Below are 24,351 nucleotides of genomic sequence, written 5' to 3'. Positions count from 1 at the left end.
ACAGATACGTTCTACAAAGTTACCTAGCTCGACTCGAAACTTACAATCAATAAATTTAAGATCTCATTATTTTGACTTTTGAATAGATCATAAACAACTCTCACAACAACTGTTTGGAAACACTTGCTAAACATGAGAGTTTTATACGGCCATCTATGGGGTGCTAATGTTAACAAAATCATTTATATTAATATATATTTACATTTACCAGTGTCTTTTCCTGTGATAACGCTACGTATCGATTTTGTACTATATAGCTCATAAAGCCAAACTGAGGCGCCAGCGGGGTTTGCTTATTCATATTTAAATATTTAATCGTACGATGGTTTAAAATTTTATAAATATAAGAAATAAGGAATCATTCTTTAAATATTATGCGGTGATAATTTCGGTCGGGGTGTGATCAAATCTATCATAAAGCCCTTCCATAAAGATTCCTTATTCCTTATATCATTACACCCCTAAGTATGATTCCCTCTATTTATATCGTTTGGTCGAATCCCTCGGCTGCCTAAGAAGAGGCACGGACTGCACGAAATAATTAAGAAATAAAGTACGAGTGTTCGGGAATGTTGCAAAATAACCTCCGAGGTCGAGAAATGTTGTTTTGAAATATAAAAGCCGAGGCGTTAGCCGAGGCTTTTATATTTTGAACAACATTTCGAGACCGAGGAGGTTATCCTGCAACATTCACGATAACAAGAACTTTATTTCTATTCTACTAACAGCCCAGTATTTCTACAGATCGTTTCTCCTATAGAGAGACGATCTAGGTCATTTTGACGGCTGTTCCGTGTAACCCCAATGGTTTTGTTGGTAATGTGTATACATGTGAATCGATCAAAGGAATCACATGCAGACGACAGAATTTTCTTTGGATTTTTAATACTCTTATCTTATTTATAAAATATCTTTGAATCATGTTCCTAATATTATAAGGGCAATTTAATACGATTATTACTACTACATGATATATATTTTATGTAAAAACATGCAGTGAAAATATGCTAGGGAGGTGCTAGGAACAGCCGCATTGATCTCTTAAAAATAAACATTTGAGGCAATACAAATCGTTTTGACTGGAACTAGCACGTGAAATTGACATGGTTTTAAAACTTTTTACGGTTTGAAGTTGTACTTTCATAGTCAGTGCGAGACAAATAGGTATTTCTGATCTGATAATTTACTGATGACGTTCGTGGTATATTGGAGAATAATGTTCGCGGCATTTCTTTGATCTCGGCAATAAACTGTAGTAGAATCATGAATATATGGCAGACTCAAGTACCCATATAAACGATTTGGCTATATCTTTTATCTAACGTTCTGTTGTACATTGACAATGATTTAGCTATACTTTTATTACTTTTTACGATCAATTCATTAACATGTGAAAAGAGAGATATGAATATAAACTGAAAAAAATCAACACGGGTTATGTATTCTTTCTGAAATGTCGCTTCCTTCATATCCCGGATGAATCACTTCAATCACCCAAGAAAGAATTGTATTGTTTAAATAATTCACTACTGTAAAATGCACCTCCTTTTGAAACTCCAGGGATCTCTGGTTCCGGAACAATATATTTTTTTATTTTAAAAAAAATAAAGATAATCAGGATAGGAACAAATATTTTTGAATTTCTTGAATTACAAAACTTTAAGGAGGTTTAGTAGTCAACAAACAGATCTACCTGAAATATTTAGATACTATTTGTTAAGCTATCAACTAAGTAAAGAAAAATTTCATAAAATTTGGCTTTTTATCATTGACGGAAATACACGATTGATTACGCACGACGCGTAATCAACCGTGGGTTTCCGACGATGCTTTATATTTGGTATTTTCTTATATCCTTATACAGAGCTCTTCTTCTAAAGGAGATCAATACCGTCTATTAATGACCAGGACCATCCAGCCCTCTTAATCTAACTTTAACGAGTGATTAAGTCAATTTTCCGCATGTGTTTACTTGTATGATTATGCAGATGTTTTTTAATGACTCCTCTGGAATTTTCGGTTTTGATAGGACGTATGACTTCACGTATTTCCTTTGATTGTTTAGTTTTCTCTTGTATGTCTGAAACAACTTATAGACGCACTCTTTAGTGCGTCTATATGTAAATTTTAAAGAACTTCCTAAAGTATAAAAGACATTCTAAAACATATCTTGCTATATGGAAGTGTGTATATAATAATATATCTATCATTTATCAATTTCCGAGGGTTATCGTTCCTACCACTTGGGAAATCTCTCTCTCTCTCTTTCTCTCTCTCTCTCTCTCTCTCTCTCTCTCTCAATTAAATGAAATTCTATTATGTAATTATAGATAAAATATCTAAAAATATTTTTAGAGCAGTCTCATCATATTACACATATTACACATATTACGCAAGCATGAGCAATCTACCATTATGCAGAAGGTTTATATTTTTTTAATAAAGTTTAAACATATTTAAAATAATATTGTGAACAACTACATTATATAAGGTTTTGTTTAGAAACTGGAAAAAAAACACAGGGGTTTTAAATACATTGTAGTGAAAAGCACAGCTAAAAGTGTACAAATGAATTAAACAATCACAAGCATCGAATACTTGTACAATTATACAATACACGGTTTTTAGACCCCTCTCCGTTAATTGAATTCGAAACCAGTTATACAAATGTATGATCTATTATTTTCTATATTTACTTAATGCAGGATTTTATCATCATTAATCAAACAAAGAACAATGAAATAACAGCGTGTACCACTGTCCAGGTTATGGAAAGGAATTACCGTCAAAAGTCGTTAATGCTGCATTATGACGTCAGGTAGCAATGTGTGCGCTACAATTACTGCTCCCTAATTCACGTTTGTAACAAAGATAAAAGTAAGAATTTTTACGAATAAGAAGAGAATGTTGCAACATGGATTTAAGCAAACCGTAAAGGATCATAGTGAAAAGGATAAGCATGAATATGAAAACACTTACAATAAAAGTAACATGCAAGTGTAAATGTACTGAAGAATAAAGAAATAAGCATCATAAGAATAGAAGAGAGATACAACGACATTTGGCGGTAATTCCCTTCCATAACGTGTATCAATCTGTTCTTATCTATACTTGTTTACAAATGCAAAATGTGGAAATACCTTATTGGCAAAAACACAATTACAGTAATTGGCAATGGCCCAAGGATACAGTTTACATATGTCGACAATATTAACAAAGTTAAATTGTTTATAGAGTATAAAAGTTATACATTCTTATAACAATTGCATGAACTCTATGTTTAAAATAGTCGCTTAAAAATGTTCCCGTTTCTTTTAAAAATGTAATGCATATCACAATTTAAATATACATGCATATCAGTGGCGTCGGAAGCAAATTAAGAGTGGGGGCTAGACTTATTAGAAATCTTGACAAGCTAACCCCCAATCCCCCCCCCCCCCCGGTTCCGACGCCTATCAACATGATAACAAATACCTGATTTTGGTTAAGGGCTGGATGTTAGTGGCCATTTTTTGGACTGTATTGATCTCCTTTGGAGAGGATTTTGTATAAATATGTAGAAAAATACTAAAATTTAAAAACTAAATTTTATAGATTTTTTCTTCTCTAAATAATACTTGATAGCTAAAGAAATCTAGGCGCAGAACTGTAGCTCAACGAAAATTTCGGGTTGACGCTCCGGACTGTATTGAGTGACCAAATTTCCCGTGGAGCTACAGTTCTGCAGCTAAAACAAATCATATCTAAAAGTTTAAGGTAGGTCAGATGAGTAATTGTTGACCACCTCCTTAATAGCAATTAGTGAGAATATATCAAAGTTGATTTTAACAAAAAATTTAATGAATTTATGTAAAAATTGTTAACTTGTACAGGATCACGTTCTCAGGTTAAAAATACCATTTCAGTTCAGTTTATAAATTTCTATCAAAACCTCCACTTCAATATATACGGAAATGTTGGGTTTAGAACACTCCCTTGAAAAAATTTTTTATGTGTTTAAATTTATCATATTTCCGTTTGCTCTGGGAGTCCTTGCTAGCAGATTATCGGGGACACCTCGCTTAGGTATATTCATTGTTTCCAACTACTGGCTCTGTAATCTGGGGAAATAAAGTTATGTGTTGAACGCTTAATATTTCCGTGAAAAGAGTTCTATTAAGGAGAAACTTAAAAGATGCCAGCGACGTGCAGGTCAGGCCCCGGGGCCATCAAACTTACACGATCTCTGTAAGGTTCATATTTCATTTCACTCCCGCCATGAATGGAAATTAAACTTTTGTGAGAGTTTTATGTTTTGTTTTTGTTTTCGTGGGTTTTATCATGTTATGCATAGGCAAATTTCGATTGATTTTATTTTGTTTATTTTTATCACTTTATGTAAATTTTAATTAGATTAACAAATTGATAAAGGTTTTAGAATATCATCAATAGTAAACTAATCTTTAAATTTTACAATTGACAATTGATTTAAAAAGATCATCAATAGAAATATGAATGTGATGAAAGATTTATCCCTGCAAAAAACAAATACATTTACAGATAGGAGAAGTAAGGGAATTACCTATTATACTGAAAACATATCAATCTTTAGAGCCATCATATTTTAGTGAATTCAGAATTTTTAGAATAACTCGTTGTACAGCCATGTGATCAAATTGCATCTAATTACACATCGTAACATTACATCCACATAAAATATTATGGATATTGCCGGGTTCCTACAATTAATTCATTTGCCAAGAAATCGCTAGAAAATTTCAATTTCTTATCAGACAATAGCGTTTCTTATAAATGGCACCCTAACCATGTTTACTGCGTTGTATGTTAGTACACATATACGCATAAATATGACCGTTAGTAAATATGCACTAAATTGGACACGGTAGTTTCTAAATATAGATCGGGTATTTCATAAATCCTTTAATCAACGAAACCAGAAGTAGCTGTTGTGTATTCTATAATATACCGTCTAAAGCAGGACAAATAAAACCAAAAATGAAAATGTTTTCCCGAACCCTGAACACGGAAGAATTTATCGTGACCTTCAGTACTTTAAACTTCCTGCTCTTACGATTGATCTCGCGATCAGGAAAAAGATCAGACTAATTTCAGGAATTTGATATCATCTTCATTCACAGATTTTCTGCAACAGTTAAAAATGCTGGGGATTTTCATTAAAGAATGTTAAAAATCTAGGACATTTTTCGATATCTGTACTATTGATTTGATTTTCCCCGATTCTATTACATAACATTTTTCCAAGATAAGAGCTATATCATCATGTTCTAAATTATCAACCCGCGTTCATTGTCATTTTGAAAGGAAGTCTTCATTCCAAATTGCTTTCATTCATGTCTCGCCTGATCATGAATGGTGAATGTAGGCGATCGTATGCTAACACTTCCCAGAGTCATATTAATAGCTTATAATTATGTTTGTAGTGGCAATGCACAAATCATATGAAATGCTGTGACATCTGGTTTGTGCGTGGCATTCTGGCCCATTGTGTTTGTGTTTGTGTGTGTGTATATATATATATATACACACACACACACACACACACACACACACACACACACACACACACAATAAGTAGTTGTTGAAATACATAAATGTATTCTACAAATGAATATACATATACATGTATTATCAATACAGGATTTTCACGTAAACCTTAAAGTAAAACAAGAAAAAACCCAAAACAATTATTCATTCAGTTTATGGCAAAATTCGTCTTTCAGGTAATTTGAAATAAAGTAAATTTCACCTGCCACTTTAATGTTGGAATCCCATGGCCAGTTTCGCATTCGCGTTGAACTATCTTGTACATAGCGTAAAGTGGTAACATACAATAAGTACCCACCCCCCAGTGCAATCAATACAAAGGTTTAAAGCTCAGGTTTTACGTAAAATTGAGATGACTTATTCTTAAGCTCGTTCTTGTGACCAGTTTATTACCCAAACAGTTGTTTGTAAATATAGATTCGATAATTAAATGTGGTCATGTGCACCTCTGTGTCTAAGTAGAAGGGTAACCGTTGACCCCAAACCCACCAATACCCCCCCCCCCCCCAAAAAAAAAAACCTGATTATTCATTCGCTGTGTGCTCTAAAACCACTCAGTATAGACCTACATGTATCTTAGATAGATGAACAAAATATCAGCTCTGTGTCATTAAATTATCCTACAAAATTCTGAAATATGTTGAGTAACACGATGAATTGAATTTTAAATAATTCGCTCACAAATACATGTATATTTAAATGAAGCACATAAAGTTTTACTTGCTAAGCACATGGATCAATATACTGATAAAATTTAAAAGGGGAGGAGTTGGAATCTGTTTTCTCCACATGCAAAAGATTATTTTAAAGTGGAAATTTAGTAATTTCATCCTTCAGTCGTCTAACTTTTCAAATTTAAAATGCATGTGGAGGGACTGAAATAGTATCACCACTACAAACTATGCAAGGAGGGCAAACTCTGGTGGTTTGACGATTTAAATACGGACTATATTATGAATATTGAAAATCGTCTCATTTCACCTATTCTTGAAGTGCATTACCGTTCTATAGTCCGGTTAACGTATTCTAATTCATTTCAATGCAATGGAAACCCAGGCTGCATTTACGTCATATCACACTTGATTTCCTGTAAACATGTACGTAAGAAATCCATAATTTCTACTTCTGTAAACTGTTTGTATCAATATTACTGATGAATTTAAAGTGAAATTGTGTCCATAAAGATGTGGGGGTGTTATAGCATGCACTTTGCCCAGGTATGTGGTATCAGGGCCCACCAGCCCAACCCCTCAACACTACAGTGACGTGGGTCTTATTCTAATGGTCATGTATGTATATTATAAAATAAATCTTTAATATATTAACAAAATAACTATCCCTCATCCAATATTAACAAAACTTATAGTGAAATGGATATAAAATCCATCCTTTCCATCTTCATGTAACCCCCACCCATCCCCACCCTAGGGCTGAGGTCTGACAAACTCTGTCTTTTCCTTTATCGGTTTTAATACAACTTTGTAGTGGTTGTTGTTTGTTAAGATTTTTGGGATACGTCCCCCCCCCCCCCCCCCATTTTAAAATTAAAATCAATACTCCCTGCATGTCCCCTTCCCCTCTAATATATATATATATTCTTTGCAAAAGGCAAAAGTGACATGCATGTCTTTAATTGTTCTGTATGCATGGAAAAAATTCCAGTTAATAATTTTCCCTACATAATGTCAGCATAGAACTTCCCGCTTGCCTATTGGAAACTCGCCCAGAGACAAAATCCCCCCTCCTATTTCCAAATTTAGTAAACCGAATTATAATTTAAATGTTACCGTGTTTGAAGGGATAGGAAACAAGAATAAGCACTGATGTATTAATTAATATTTCAAAAAATCGATTGACAATCTACATGCTATTCTGTGCACTAAGTTTTTAAAAAATGAACAAATTTTAAAAAACGACCCCCCAAAAAAAAAAACCAATGTAATGATATTCTGAAACTTTTTCACAGAAAACACTAAAATCTGTTTTGGTAGATTCAGTGCTATTTAGTTTCAGCTTCTAGTCTGAAAATTGTTGGAAATATTATAATTTTGGTACTATCAAACTAACGAGTTACGATTGTTTTGGAATACTGTTCATATACATGAAGTAGGGATTTTCTGGATTTTTTTTGCTAAAAAAAAAAAGTCGGAAAATAAACTATTGTGTTCTTTTATTGCTATTATCTAATTCACTATCTATTGGTGTGTCTTTTCTTAGATATCTTAAACTGTAATCAACTATTTGTATGATCTAGAAAATTTGAAAGAAATAATTACTGTTTTATTTTACTCGTCTTGGTTCAGACATGGGGGAGGGGGGGGGGGGGGTGTTTATGCCCAGACCGTTTCTCCTGCATGGGAATAGCCGAAAAGTTTTTCATGGGTTCAGGTGGATCGAGTATTTAGAGATCGAGAAATTAAGTAAACGGGTAGACAATATTACACCAGTTACTATATTATTTATATGTCACTGAAATTTTGTGCATGTGTGCAAGTTCATTCTAGTGGGCTTGCCAATATTGGGAATATCATTCAAGATCCGTATCTTCTGCATGGGAATGGTCTAACCCATTTTGACTTTTGTGGTACGGGGTGTGAATTATTTGCTTCGACAGGGTACGGTCAATGGTAGCTATAATGTACCAGTTGGCCCTTTACACTTTTAAAGATCCTTACCGCCCACCCAGAAACGCTCAAGATTATATGCTTCACCCTTTGTTTATTTAACCGACTTTAATCTTATTTGATTGAAAAATATGCCCACTTTTCTTGGGTTTTTCCTACAATGACTTTTACTTTTAGGTGTGGTTTGCGATAATTTCTTGGGAAGTCGATATCAATTGACAGATAAAATGAAAATCTGAGAAAAATCACCTGAATTCAATTAAGACAAGGAAATACTTTGATAATTTATTCAATGTCAATAATATCTACAGCTAGACTACAGGAAGTCAGTTTAGACTTGTCGCTTCGATGACGACCGACTGAACCGACCACAGAAAAAAAACATACAATATACATAATACATAAAAATCCGGCTACACACAATCAGCCAATCACAGCTCGTCAGCTGGGGTTGACATGGTACAGTTATCTAAGTGTATCACAGAGAATCCCTGAGAATACAGTCATCTATTAATTAATAATTACAGATCGTTTAATCTTCTTCCTCCTCCGATTCATCACTCGAACTTGAATATTGGTAACTAAGTAAGTTCGTATTAGCGTTATGAGTCACAAGAATGTTTGAAATATTCGGCAGTCCTTTCTCCGCTGCGATCATTAGTGGGGTAACTCCATTGTACATTTTAATGTCTACCACGATTTCCGGCTGTTCGAGTAATAATGAAATGATCTCCTCCCTATTACCCCTGGCGGCCAAATGAAGGGCGGTTGCGCCGCTTTTTCCGTCCCCAACATTCACATCGGCACCAGATTGTAATAAAATGTCAACTATTCTTTTGTAACCCCCTAACACGGCCAAATGTAAACACGTATGTCCATCATAGTTTCTAAAGTCCAGATTTTGCATGGGTCTAGACTGCCTCCGTTTTAAAATTTCATTCACCATGGTAACGTTTCCAGATCGGCATGCAATGTGAAGCGCTGTATCGCCTTTGTGGTCGAACATTTCGGGATTGGCCCCATTGTCTAATAAAAGTCGGACAATCTCGAGCTGTTTCATCAACACTGCGAGATGGAGGGGGGTCTGCCTCAGTTTGTCGTTGTAAATGTCTAAACACTGCGTCCACGGGGCCACCTCGACGAACACTTTTGCGAGCATGACATGACCAGAGATAATGGCGAGATGGAGTAGAGTATCACCATCTGCATCCCTCCCGTACACGAGAAAATCGTCGTCAGTGAATGCTGCTGCAGACGACTCGTTTTCATCAATGTCATCCAATTTCTCAGACTCACATATCCCCTCGTCAATATCGACACTTTCAAGTTTTTCAGTAACTTCTTCAACCTCGTCGACCGGGGGTTCCACTTTAAGGGAATGTTTCAAAATTTGCTCTCGAATGTCTGTGATAACGCCACTCTCGTTGGAAATGGAGGACCCAAGGTCAGAGTCACACCTATCTTCGGATTTCAACTTTTCCAGTCTCCCATCGGAAGGATCAAATCTTGGCATGCTTGCAGCCATGGTGGGTGCACAATCTTCTTCCAGGTCGTTCAAATCCATGTTTACCTCAATCGAACGTCCAAATTGTGAATCAAATATCTTACTTTGCGCGTTATTAACTGCAGTTTTCTCTAAATTCCCAACATATGAACTTTCCTTTCCTTCTCGTGAGTTGCCTACAACGGACTTTCCAGACCTAAACTAAACTGGAAATTTTCAGCCGAACAAAGCCCTTACTTGACACGCACAAAGGGAGATTTGACAGGGGAATTCCCATTTGGATTTCCCCGTTTCGGTGACCTAGATTTTGGTCGACAGACAGCGTATCGAGAGCGCTTGAATTACCTGTGAGATATTAGGGAATTTGTTGATTTTTTTTTCATTTTAGTAGCTTTTTTAAAGTGGGTTTCAATATTCGGTAATTTATGAATCAGCAATACACTAAAAAATGACTTTGCCATATAAGGCAAATGCATGTTAATGAATAGACCTACTTAATTTTTTTTTTAATTGATAAAATATTTACAAGAGGTTAATAATACGTCAAACGTTATATACTATATAGTATTTATTATTGGTTGTCTATATACATTCACCAAAATACCGATGATCGAAATCATATGATCGAAAGGAAAGATAGATTGCTGTTGTAATTTGTCAATTAAAAAATTTACATCAATAGTTTATATAGTACGGATTGCGGATCGCTCTAAAAATTGTGCGTATATTCATTACGTATATCTCCTTTTCAAGAGGACAAACGGAGACACGTAGCATCGTTTTGAGTTGGGGGTGGAGGTAGGGGGCTTAGTCCCCCCCCCCCCCCCTCCTTTTTTACAAGGTGCAATTCTCAGGGTACGGAAGCCGGTTTTAAGTACCATGTGTGAGAAAAATCTGGCGGCCGCTACAAATCGTTTTTGGCGGATATTTCATATCACGCAGGCACGTAGCATCCGGGGGGGGGCCAGGGGGGGGGGGCACTTTTTCTCGCAGGAACAATTTTTTTAAAATTGACATATAAAAAATGGAATTATCATGGAGTTGCCCCCCCCCCCCCCCACTTTTTTGGGAGTATGAAAAAAATTGATATAAAAAAGAGGAAATGAGGAGTACGCCAGCCCCCCCCCCCCCCGGATTAGGATTTTGAAGATTTTGGAAAACTGAAAATTTAGGATTTTGAAGATTTTATGAAAATTTTCCTTTTTTTTTTTTTTTGGCTTGTCAAGATTTTTTGGATGAGTCTGGCCCCCCACTTTCAAAAACGATGCTACGTGCCTGTCACGGTCGCCAAATTATTATCTGGCGGGCGCCAGATACATGTGAAATTTTTGGTCTTGCTTTTGCGTGCGCACGTGTTTAATATATGTATGAGCAATATACATATAACGACTGGCACACTGCAGTCACGTAGCATCAGGGGGGGGGGGGGGGCACTTTTTCTCGCAGCAACAAATTTTTTAAAATTTACATATAAAAAATTGAATTACCATGGAGTTGCCCCCCCCCCTTTTTTTGGGAGTATGTAAAAAATTGATATAAAAAAGAGGAAATGAGGAGTGAAATTGAAGTTACATATATATACTACGCCAGCCCCCCCCCCCCCCCCCCCCCCCCCCCCCCCCCACGGATTACGATTTTGAAGATTTTGGAAAAGTAAAAATTTCCCTTTTTTTTTTTTTTTTGCTTGCTTGTCAAGATTTTTTGGATGAGTCTGCCCCCCCCCCCCCCCCACTTTCAAAAATGATGCTACGTGCCTGCACTGCTTTACTTTTTCTTCTTCTTCGCATCAAGATCTTGAATATACCAAGCACGGATCTAGAGCAGAGAGGTCGAAGCACAAAACTATCCCTCGGACACCCCCTCCCCCCATCCGGGAAAAATTTTCTGGATCCGCGCATGAATACTGTTCAGATCTGCTATCCTTAACAATACATATTTTGATCCATGCCTCATCCAAATAAAATCAAAGTACTGAAGTACTGACGGGAGTTGATTTTATCGATTATCATTTATTTTAAAATCAACTTATCTTGCATGGCAATTAGTTTCTAGTCTGTATTTAAATTACGCTTTTTTATATTATATGGATTTTTAGATTTTCCGACAAGAATTTCGAGAAACCCCATATAAATCATGTTGTATAATATTTAAAGATAGATTTCAAACTATGTATTAGTAATCGAAACAATTCTAAGAATCGTATGGATCCAGGCACTATTGATGTCGAACTCTAGTCTCGTTCAACCAGACGCTCGGCTGTCTCCGTTAATCTCCGACAAGCAAGATAGCCTCTCTGCTTATCGGAGATTTACGGAGACAGCCGAGCGTCTGGCATCGTCGCAAACCACGGTTTTGAGTCCACAAGTTTGTGAATCACACGTGGGTCACCGACGATGAGCGTCTGGTTGAACGAGACTTTATTAAACTCTGGCGTAGGAACACATGCGACTACAAAAATGTCTAAATTGTTCGTATTATATAGAATCTGACTATTTTCAAAGTGTTTATATATAGATAAGTTTCCTTGAAAAACAATGCTTCAGCATACATTACATCGAATTTTTCTATTATTTTCAAGAACTAAGTCTTGTCAGCGGTGATGATTTGTGCTTAGGTCCAAACACTGTTTCACTTTCGGTTTGACAGAGTAACTGCATAGGAGAGTTGATTAAAATCAACTCCCAAAATACTTTTTTTTGTTTGGTCATCCTGTTAATAATAGTTTTTGCTTTGGAATCGCAATTCGTGGAGCAATTCATGTTGTAAATTTTGAATTTACTGGGTGGGTGTAAATACAAAATCTGAGGGGCTGTACATGCAGTATCATCGGGCCATGCAGTCAAGATCTACGAACGCTTCTTTAATCCAAACAGTGTTTGGCATCACAGGGGCCAAGCCCGTTTTAACTTTAATTTCAATGTAACCATAAATTTATGGTTACATTGAAATTAATGTTAAAACGAGCTTGGCCCCTGTGTTTGGCATTAACGGTGATATTTCAATTTCCATACATTACAAATTTTTACAGGTGTTACACCAAGTATGCACTAACATACAGTCTTTATTTGGTTGTCACCAGATAAAATATTATTCTCAATTTGCGTAAAACGGCTTCCGTATCAGAGATGTCCTGCTCCACGTCTGTTTAACTTGAAACAAATATAATGTCTTTTGTTAATTCCAGTCTCCCGTCAAACAATCATCCATTTGTTCTATCATTTCCTTAAATTCCGATGAGTTGTAAAGCTCAAGGAAAATAAATTGAATTGAAATTGAGATCATTTTAAATACTATACAATTATTTAAAAATACACAGAATAATATCCACACAGTTTACCTCTAAATTATGGAACACAACAGATTACCTATTTGAAATAATTACACTGATAAGAAAAAGACAACATTTAAACAATAAAATGCTTTCTTTGACGATTCATTTGGGATATGAAGGTAGCGACATTGCAGGAAAAAATACATTAACCGCGGTAACGCGTTATGTAAATTTTTTCTGCGATGATCGCTACCTTCATAACCCGCATGAATCATCAAAGAAAGCATTTTATTGTTTATATTAACATCTCTCTTTTAACTAATTAATAAATTGATTGTGAAAAGTAATTAAAATTCACTATAAATTACTGTTTATGTACAAAAGTACGATAGCTCAAAGAAACAGCCAAATCGTCTCCTGTGAGACTTTGAGCTTTGACATCATCATGATTATTTCGCATAGTCCGTGATATTTCGTAGGTCGCTGTAGGTTTAGACCATGCAATCGATAAACAAGGCTTGTCAATTTCAGACTTGTCAATTTCTTCTCAGTTTCAGCCGCTGTAAATTTTGACCAATGGATAAACGGGCTGTGTAGATTTCAGTCTGACTGTTTCTATAGAGCTATGAATTAACTACTAAGTATAAGTTTTCGTAAGAAATAGAGGGAATAATACTTGGTAGATATAAATATAAGACAATATTTACAAACATTATTCATTTTATGTATCATCTTCGCTAGCCAAGTGTCCGTTTCGTTTTTCTCGGGAGATGAGAAAAACGAATCGGACACTTGGCTAGCGAAGATTTTTATGTATATGAACAGCCTGATGAATTAAAGGATTCACTTCAGTAATGAACTATGCACTGATAAATACCAGTAATGTGTTTGAAGAAAGTTTGTACATTTATATCCACATTTAGAACCATTTTAACAATAGCTTGGACTTTAGGTAGTTGTGTCAAACAGCAATGTGACGTAGGTCTGTCTATTTCATTGTTAGCCACTCAGCCATGGCTCCTTGAAATCAACACGATTTGTCTGGCTTTTGGGCTAAGACTACGTAATTGGTGCATATTTCGCTTGAAACCAGCGTCATTTTTTTAACTTGTTTTGACGCAAGCAATAGATAGCAACGTCCTACTGAAAGTCCAAGGTCTTGTTAAAATGGTTCTAAAATTGGAACTAGTCAGTAGTTATTTGGTGTTGTCAGTAGCTGCATGAACACAATCTTATTTCTTTTAAGAAATAGGAAAGAAAATAATCATTTAATGTAAATATACTTTAACTTATGTGCACTGTATCCTTGTAGTCAGTTGTTTGATGGTTAGGCATATTTCAGAATATATGAATTTACATTTTAAAAAATGGCTAAATGGCCAAAAAGCTTAGATGCTCTCGTGTTTTTTAATCTTGGTCTGCAATTGAGATCTTGCCCCCTCTCTAGGAATCAAAAGCTTAACAAGAGATGTTTGTGAAACATTTATGCCCCCCCCCCTCCCTTGGAAACATCCACAAAGAAAATGAACGTAAACTGAACTGCAAATAACTGGTATTTTTCTAAGTTCAAGGGCCATAACTCCGTCGAAAATTGCTCTATCATACCAAAAATCAAACTTTACCTAGATATTATTTAGATAAATCTGTATATCAAATTTCATATCCATATGTGCACCCTCTGCAAAGAAAATGAGCAGAAACTGCAAATAACTGGAATTTTTCTACGTCCAAGAGGCATAACTCTGTCGAAAATTGCTCGATCATACCCAATATCGAACTTGACCTAGATATTATCATGATAAATCTGTATACCAAATTTCACTTCAATATGTTTATCCTCTGCTAAGAAAATGAGCGGAAACTGCAAAAAACTAGAATTTTTCTAAGTCCAAAGGCCATAACTCTGTCGAAAATTGATCGATCGTACCCAATATCAAACTTGACCTAGATATTATCATGATAAACCTATATACCAAATTTTATTTCAATATGTTCATCCTCTGCGAAGAAAATGAACAGAAACTGTTAGTGGACCGACCGACAGACAGCAGCAAAGCAATATGCCCTCCCTTCTTCGAAGGGGGCATAAAAAGAAACACACAACAGGCATATCAGCATATCTTTATCAGTTACCTTTTATAACAGGACATATGTACAAAAATTCAAAGAATGGCATAAATTTATACATCGTAATAAAAATTTATTTTTACACAAGCTAAATTTTACAAGTGCATATATACATGCACATATGAGTCTTGACAATGAATGAAGTCAAGTTAAAACTTATATGATAAACTGTCAAAAGTTAAATTCATTACATACGAGCTGCAATAACAAATTGCCCTCTTTGATTTTTCTTAAATTCTGACACCCCCCCCCCCCCCAAAAAAAAATAAAATTGGGAGAGGGCTACATTAATGATTATTGTAGAAATTGTAGTAAATCACATACTGTATCAAGACATTTATATTTATTATCAGTATACACATGTATGTACATGTATTATCATCATTATTATTTTTGCCATCGATTTTGAATTAAATATTAGAGAACTTCACACTGCAAACTTTAATATACTGTTAAATTGTCAACACTACGTATTAAAGACTTATCTATGTAAAAGTCAAAGATCATTATAAGCTGATATTTTTTTGTCCAATGCATAAAAATTTACTGATGTCAATACTCTTACAAAAGCATGGTTTATGTAATTCAAAGTAACAGGACCCGAGTTGAAATGAGTAACCATATTTGATGTAAGGCTGAGAGATGGTCAGTACCATTGATTGACTATAGTTTAATCAAAGTCCTTAAAAATAAACAACTTGTTCTGAATTTCATTTTTTTTATCACTGGAGTACATCTGAATATGCTTCAAAAATGGAAACATACTACACATGTACTACATGTGGCAGTCAAGTGGCCTGGTGTTAGAAAATAAACAAAGGTAGATTCTTGGTTGTACAAGTCCAGAACTAAATGCTTTACACTTTTTTCAACTAATTACATAAAGAATTTCATAAAAAATAACTTTTGTAATACATGTATTAAATTGAATTGTTTTACCCAAATGGTGCTGAAATATTGTCTGCTCTTTCCCTATTACACATATAGTTGTATTTATGATGGCTTCCTAATGATAAGAACCATTTTATATGTTTTATATGATTGAAGAGTGAAATCAGTATTTAATTTATTGATAGAAATAATTTCAGTTATCTTCACAACATGCAATTCAAAACATCTCATCAAGTCTGATCCAACAGCCTTAACAAAAACCCTCTGCTCATTATTGATTACTATTAACCAGCATGAATTATAAATGTATTGAGGTTCCATCAAATGACCATTGTTGCTAAATCTATTTACCAGTCCTGATGTCTGCAGACAAACTAATTAACCTATATGATGTTTAGCTCTTCCAAAATGTCCTCTCTTTCTATCATCTGTAAAGTATCTACAACGTCTTGTAGTTTGTCCTTGCCCAGGTTTCTTAGTTTTCTCAGCAGCTGATAAGTAATTTCATAGTGTCCTTCATCTCTATAGTCCATTTCAATCTGTTCGATTTGAACCTCTTTAAAACCCATTTTACGACTGAATTTTTTGTAATCGCGTCCCAAATTTTCAGATATCGTGTCACACTCTGCATCTGTGATTGGTCGGTCAGGTGCTGTGTGAACATATGGAAAAGAAGGAGAAATAGTGACAATCATTTGTAGACTTCTAATGCTCTTTTATAGTTCTCTAAATCTATAACTAAAGAGCAAAATATTACGTTAATTTTCATCCTAGTCAGAGTTTTTCATTGAACAATTAAAGAAAAATTAGATTTGATTTTGATTTTGATGTAGAGTTTTTTCTTATAATTTCAAAAGTCATAAATTGTGAATTAAATTCTGTTTTCTATACTGAATATATAATAAATAGAAATGACAATCTTAGGTAGATTCTTCCACGTAGAGGAGATATATCTATCAAGCATTTTAAACAGTATTTAAACACGTCAGGAACTTTCACACTTGATTAAGCTACAGTACATGTACCAGTATGTAAATGACAGAAAATATCATAGCAGCCAGAAAACCAGAGATATTGCACAAACCTTCAATGTTCTTTTTTGGTTTTTTATTATTTTTACTCTTCCTCCGTGAACACGCCCCCGTGCCCCCTACCATCATGATATTCTGGTCTCCTATTTGTATGTTTGGAAGTTTCTCACTAGAATTTGGACCCAGATGTAGTGTAGTTCGTCCACCACCTTCTGAATATAACATTTAAAACAAAGTGTTTGAATATGATGATTTATTAAAAAAGATTAGAAATTTTTAATATGTTCAATAAAATATAGCATACAACTTATTAGATTTATTCATAGTTTAATACATGATCAAAGGATTTTATTAAATAATTATGATAATTGTTAATGTTTCATAATGATAAAAAGATACAATTCTTTAAGATCTTCATGAAATTTAAACCACAATAAAATGAAATTGTCAACTTTTAAATATTGAATTGCAGACGTTTATAGTCTGTTGAGCTAGAGCCTGCTACACTACAAGTAAAATGTCTTGACAAATAACTTTGTGTTCTTATTCTCCCAGTTAACACCATTTAACTTTGGTAGATACTAGCTCATTCCTTTCAGAAATGGTACAGGTCAAAATATTTACTGTGTATATATTCTATGGTTCTTGTTGGGTCATTAGTGCTACCAGTGGACTTCCTCTCTGATTCGGATGACCCTGGTCTTGCATCAGTCTCAATCTAAAAAAACAACCAAAAATGCCTTATGACAACTAGCATGCCTGGAGACATTTGGAGCACCAACATATCAATAGTAATCATATCATTAGAATTAAACTTGTTTATCTATTCAAGAAATACCAAACAGAAAAATATTGATAAAGACACATGCAGATTCCTAAAGAACAAAGGATGACAGATTGATAGTCTTACCAGGGAAAATATAAAATATTTTAATATTAAAGAGAAGATCTAGAACTATAAAGCTATAAAGCAAAGATAGATTGTAAATTATTCATATTAAAAAAAATGGAAAAACCACTTGAGAGCCTTGAATCTTTTATTTTTAATGGAGGTGTATGTAAATAGGTGATAGGTGAAAGTGGTATTCAAAGTAAGAATTTTGATATCTCAAGCAGTGATATTGCCAATATAATTGAAATGCTATTCATAGTGAGGTCCCAACCATTGCTTCTCTATGTAATATAACCAAGATATCTCATTTTTTAGATATCTTAGTTTATTTTTATGTCCCTTCAAATTGACAAGGGCTGTACATGAATGAAGGATTCATCAAGTTGAAAAGTTTTGTCAATAATCTGAAATACCTCCGACTGATTCATCGCATCCCGATCCATAAAGCCTGGTAATTTTTAGGATTCACCAACCTGTGAATATAATAAGTTTACACTTAAACAGAAACACACTCTTAAAAATTTACAAGATTTGAGGAGAAAAACTTTATAATTATTTTATAAATGTAACATAAAAGAAGTGTTTATTATATCTATATCTGACACCTATATCACAATTAAGTTTTCAATCATATCACGTACTGTTCAATTTTCAATTACTTGTACTGAAAAACTTACAAGATAATCTTTATTCCTTTCCTGACATCAAACAATACAAGATGGGTTGGTCTTTTCTCTTTCTATGAGAGGTTGATAAGAATTGCTTCTACACTACTCTATAGAAAAAGCAAGGTTAATATGATAATTTGGACTCTTTTTTATGAATTAATCATTAGGATTATTATCTTGTTGTTAAATCCATTAAATCTTTACAAAAAGATAAATGTTTTGTACTGCTAATATCGCAAATTGAATTAATTTGAAACTTCATCATTATATTGAAGCACAGGCACCTGAATTTTTATCAATCAGTTGCTTAATAAAGTAAGTAAATGATTTATTATAGTGACATGTGTTTTATAAACAAATAAAGATACATATATATGATATAATACCTTAATGAATAAACACCCGGCCCATCGGACCTATATGTCACTTTATAAACATGAATATACAAATAATAAGTTTAATAAGTCATATATCGAAAAATTCTACCCCTACTATATATAAATACACCACACCTAGTGTATTCATATATAGTAGGGGTAGAATTTTTCGATACATGACCTATTAAGCAACTCATTGATAAAAATTCAGGTGCCTGTGATTGAATGCACACCACTGGTACTTGTTTCATACAGTATGCTTAATCACTATATACGTTATTGTACTGTATGAAACTAACGCTTGTTATTAATTTGAAGGATTCGATATATGACTCATATAGTCTACTATAGTTTATACCAAATTTTAGTAACGTCTGTGAATAAAAAAATTATGGTCAACGACAACACAATTGAGAAATCAGAAAAGAGAAACACTCTTTGTCTCAACTTATACATGACTATTTCAACGAAAGCATATTCTATGACTAACCCCCAGGAAATTTCTTTTGTTTTAGTGTGTGTTCTAATTGGAATTCTATAAACGTTATACGAAATCCAACATCATTTAATGGTTTTGTGTTTGATGTGGACGTCACATAAAAACCAATTTACCAAATAAATATGAATTCGTCTCCTTACCCACCAAACTAAAAGGGAAACAGAAGCTTTTTTCCTGATTCCAGATTCCATCAACTGAAACAGAAAGTAGAGTTTATTTTTAGTTACCACTAAAATCCGAAAAAAATTATTCCATTTGCCTATTAATAGTCGTTGTCATAGCACCCTTATATTTTTTTCAATTGAATAAATTTGAATTATATATACCCTTTTGTGCTTTAGTGATCACAAAAACAAAAAATCTTGGGAAATTCTCATGATATTCCGAATATTTTCTGCATAAATAAAATAGATTGAAATAAAACTCTTTAAAAAAAAAAATTATTATAGCATTTTGCTTCTTTTGGAACTGAATTTCAAATTTCTTTATAAAATATGATGCAGAATTCCAAAAATGTTCTTTAATCATCATGAGTTGAAAAAATTAAAATAAAGTACGTAAGAATAAGGTTATCGTATTTTCAAGGTATTAGTGAAAGCCGTGTTTACGAATTGATGCATGCGGTTTGGCGGGTATCTTCATGCGGTTGATTGATAGTGGAGGTATTAATACGCACCCATTTTAGCGTGATAATTATTTAGAATAAGTTATATAGATTCCTAATTACTACAATTCTCCAAAAATCATTAAGGAATAATTTGTTACTATAACACTATACACGGGGCACCACAACTTTTTACAAATGTACAGCGATAAAACAGTCTCTGTTATTTATGTCTCTGCAAATGTAGCAATACTAAGCCTTATTATGATTATGTCAAGAAAGCAAAAATAAATTCCCATTAAATCTATTCTGTACACAGTTACCATGCTTACAATTTGCTCAGATAAATCGAAACTCACTTAAAAATCACGTTTTCTAAAATCATGCACCAATTAACAATATATTCTCTTTTGTGGACAGGCATAGCATACATCCATGTAAACTATGCCTGTCCACTTCTCAAAAGAGAATACAAAACAATAACAACAGGTTAGATTGATTTCCTAAATGGGATAATCCTGAAATCTGGAATGTGGACAATTTAAACAATGATTTTTTAAGAAAAAAATATATTGATGTAAGATCAATATATCAATATATTGATGTAAGATTCTACATCAAAATAAAAATTTCAGGCACTGCACATCTTCAGAATTTTAACATATGTAAACAAATTTTCAGATCATTCATATTTATAGGAAGTACAATATAGTAGTTTTCAAGTCCATATGCATCTACTGACAGACAGAAGGACAGGGTGATTGCAATATACCCCCAAACTCTGTATCTGGGAGTATGATAATATTCATTTATCGTTTGCATGTATAACATATTTGAGCCATCTGTGTTAAACATGATTTATTACATAATGAAGCCTTGTTCACAAGTAAACTTGTTGTATACGACTTGACTTCGGTTCAGTATACAAGTTTACTTTTTGTGTATGAGATGACCCTATGGCCTGTGTAGGACTTGACTGTAGACCATTTTTCTGGTACCCTAGTCCGTACAACAGATTTAAATTTCTCCAACAACTATTTGCGGCCCTTGAAGTAATACATGTACCTGCAGGCAGTCCAAATTGAGTACCTTAATGGGCAATCCAGCAAGCTATTGAAACCTTTACTAGAGTTCTGTATTTCAAAAGATTAAAAAAAATCATTAATAAACAGAATTTAAAAGGACCTTGACCTTTGACCTTTATGTCACATAAAGTTTATATTACTTTGTTTGGCAAATGTAGACTCTCCCATCCCAAGTTGTCCGAAGTCTCGCTCCCATCCCAAGTGGTCCGAAGTCTCTATGATAGATAATTAAAAAGTTGGAAGTGATTTTATTGAAATTTCAAAACTTTCAGGGGCAATATAACTACTAGAAGGGGGCCTCTGATCCTTTCAGTTTGAATGGAAGACATTTGTAAAAGTTCCAAGTCTCTATCTCTTATTGTTTCAGAGGAGTAGCAATACATTGTAACAAGAAATACAAAAGGTCTTTCACCTGAAAGGTGGAAAGACCTAACACGGCAACTGACAGCATAAAAAAAGAAATTGACACACTGCCTGGTTAATCAGAACATGAGTAAGAGTTCCGATGTAAATATTTTAAGGGTTTAAGACAGTTTGTTTTTATTGGCATTTTAAACTTACAGTTATTACTGCTACCAAGGCCAGGCTTAACAATAACCAGTCTTTAATTTCCCCCATTTACAAATTGAATTAAAGTATTTTATTATTTTCAGGTGAAACAAGGCAAAGATTTACATTCATTTAAGAAATATGAGCTGGTTAAGCTTTTTAAGGTTTGCACAACATTCAAAAATCCCAACAGCAGTGACCAGATTTCATACCTCTAGACCTGTGTTTGGAAGTTTGAGAGTGAATCTCCTTTGCAGTTTGTCTGCACGAAGTTCGTCCACTCTAGATATTAATTATTTGAAAAATGTGTCACCAAGTATATGCAATGTAGTACTGCAGCGATCCGCATCCACATCAGAGATATTACCCGCTAAGAAGCCTATATCGAGCATAGAAGTACCAGTTCCTAATCCCCCAAAACGCCCTCCAAATGCATATACACTGTTTTGTAAAGAAAGCTATGGTAAAGCTAAAGAATCAGTCTCCATTGAGGACCAAAATCCGCAGAAGGTGATGGCAAATTTAGGAAAGATGTGGAATTCTCTTCCAGAAAATGAGGCAAACATGTACAAGATTAAGGCTAAGGAACTCCAAGAGAAGTATAAAGTTGCCAAGGCCGAATGGGAGGCTAGGTTGTCCCCATTACAGGAAGAGGCCCTCCTTCACCAAAAAGAGGAACACAGCGAAGCCTTAAAGAAAAGGAAATTGAAAAAGGTTTTCAAGGAAACCGAAAAACCTGAACGAGTGAAAAGGGTACTTGCCATCAATTTGATGGACGTTGAGGATGTTGATGTCCCAGAAGGTGGAAATCAAAAGGAGAAATTTACCAGGCAAGTTCAAAGAAAAACTGAACTGTGGAACTCGTTGCCAGAAAATGAAAAAGAGGCTTTGAAAGAAAAAGCAAAATTACAAAACAAAAATGCTAATGTAAATTATGAAAAGAAACTTGCTTCATGGGTGCAAAATATGTTTGATGAACACAGAATGGATATTGTTACAAAACCTGAAACTAAAGTGGCACTTGAGCAGCTGGGAATGCCCTCCAGAAATAAGGCTGCTCTCCAACTGTTCATGATGTCAGAGCTTGGAAAGGAAAAAGGGGTAACTGTTGGAACTGCAAAGACAATCTTTGACAAACTCTCCAATGCTCAGAGAGAGACATTCTCTCATCAAGCTATGGAAGATAAAGAAAAATATCAGCAAGAATGGCAGGATTGGATGGGGAAAATGGAAAGCAAAGGTTTGAAGAGTTATGCAGAAGCACTCCTGGGTAAGAGCAGGGCCAAACATACAGCTGAGAAAGTTGGAAGAAAATCAACCAGTAAAGGGAAGAAAAAGAAAGGAAGAGGGAAGAAGAAAAGCACAAAGAAAACCCCCAAGAAATCATCTACTTGACAGTATCATGGATGGTGAATTTGTGTCAGAACTTTGAACCCTTCAAATCATGATGTGGCTAGTCAGCTATGTTCTCTAAAGTGGTGGTTTTGTTTGCATAAATATTCTGTGTGTGCATAACCAAGTACATGTAGATATGAAGCACTGACTCGAGTGAAATGACGTTGAGTACACTTGATTGTTTACCATTTTTGAATTTCAGCACATGAAGTAGACAATCTTTCATTTTGATAGGTCGGACAAGGCAAGATTTAGCCTTTATATTGTACTGGTACATTTGGATCTTTTTTCTTAAAATACATTTTGGAATCCCACTTTTGTGTCATTGTATACAATATTTACAATACATGTACATTAAATATGTATTTTAATGTTCATTCAAGCTGGTGCTGGGCTGAGAACAAATTTTAACATCTTTATCCAAAAAATGTACCAAGATAAAAAAAATTATTTAGTACCTGGACTCATCGAGTATATGCACGTTTGATTGTTTTGACATGTACCTATTTCACTGTATAAAGATAATGTGATGGCTGTTTTTTTTATATCTATCATCTTTGTATGCATTGAAAATGTTGACATTTTTGTTTGTTAGTGGAATATACTGGTATCTCTTGTTGGGTGAAGTCTTTTTAACAGATAACATGTTACTTTCTGTAATGCAATGCATCTCAGAAAAGGCATACAGATATATTTACTTGTTTTGTAAATATAAAGAAATAGGTAACATCAGTTTCCAGTTTTTGACATAACGTGTGTATCTTGGATGATATGGTTGTATTTTTATATCCCGTATTAAATGTATCCCGTAAATGTGTGTGTGTGTAAACTGATCATGTAAAACCCATTTCATTTACTCCAGTGAGACAATATTAAATATCAAATTTCGAGAAAAAAATAATCAACGTGTTTACTATTTTTATTGTATTGGGAGCATTGTTATATTCAAGGAGACCTCAGCATGAAATTACAGTGGAGCCTAGATTATCACTAACTGCGCTCCCAACCAAATGGTACAAATTAATGACGCATCAAGATTGGTGAATCAACAAAGGAAGAATTTGGAACATTTACTTACGCAGGTCCAGAAAATTTTTCCGGGGGGGGGGGATCCGACGGTTATTTGAGTTTGCAAATGGCATATTTTTAGTCCAAGGCATATTTTTGATAATTTCATTTTGTAATTCAAAGAAATTTGAATTTTTCAAGGAGAACGGTCCAGACCTCCCTAACACCACCCCTCTAGATCCCGCATGTTTTATCTGAACA

General features: G+C 34.3%; 3 protein-coding genes across 6 annotated transcripts in view; 1 reads left to right on the top strand and 2 right to left on the bottom strand.

The window, feature by feature from the left end:
* LOC105318257 (nucleolar transcription factor 1-A) overlaps window positions 1-23,495 on the top strand; it is a 29,248-nt gene extending 5,753 nt beyond the window's left edge. Inside the window, exons 1-2 of one of the 2 annotated variants that reach the window (XM_011415266.4) lie at window positions 20,016-20,111; window positions 21,792-23,495. In XM_011415266.4, coding sequence (XP_011413568.3) covers window positions 21,829-23,082 — 1,254 coding nt within the window. In that variant the 5' untranslated portion in view covers window positions 20,016-20,111; window positions 21,792-21,828 and the 3' untranslated portion in view covers window positions 23,083-23,495. Of the gene's footprint in view, window positions 1-20,015; window positions 20,112-21,791 lie in introns of those variants that run through there. The other variant, XM_066078428.1, reaches the window with a different exon arrangement.
* Window positions 8,466-9,896, bottom strand: LOC105318255 (NF-kappa-B inhibitor epsilon-like). Its single transcript, NM_001308876.1, is given in 1 exon segment — window positions 8,466-9,896. A coding segment is annotated over 1 exon segment (1,032 nt). The 5' UTR covers window positions 9,754-9,896; the 3' UTR covers window positions 8,466-8,721.
* LOC105318256 (uncharacterized) lies at window positions 15,069-19,674 on the bottom strand. Of its 3 annotated transcripts, none has more exons than XM_011415263.4 (6): window positions 19,590-19,674; window positions 18,583-18,680; window positions 18,319-18,378; window positions 17,638-17,731; window positions 17,067-17,225; window positions 15,069-16,634 (listed from the first exon to the last, which is right to left on the bottom strand). In XM_011415263.4, the coding sequence occupies exons 3-6, from the start codon at window positions 18,346-18,348 to the stop codon at window positions 16,366-16,368; spliced, it is 552 nt and encodes a 183-aa protein (XP_011413565.1). In that variant the 5' UTR covers window positions 18,349-18,378; window positions 18,583-18,680; window positions 19,590-19,674; the 3' UTR covers window positions 15,069-16,365. The 3 variants fall into 3 exon arrangements, with proteins under 3 accessions (XP_011413565.1, XP_011413567.1, XP_034337741.1); XM_011415265.4 differs by having other exon boundaries at window positions 19,594-19,668; XM_034481850.2 differs by having other exon boundaries at window positions 19,563-19,626.
* Window positions 23,496-24,351: the final 856 nt, after the last annotated feature.

The sequence above is a fragment of the Magallana gigas genome, chromosome 3, assembly GCF_963853765.1.
Source record: "Magallana gigas chromosome 3, xbMagGiga1.1, whole genome shotgun sequence".
Classification (NCBI taxonomy): Eukaryota; Metazoa; Mollusca; class Bivalvia; order Ostreida; family Ostreidae; genus Magallana; species Magallana gigas.
Note: the sequence above shows the minus strand (reverse complement) of the source record. Positions and strands in the feature narration are given on the sequence as shown.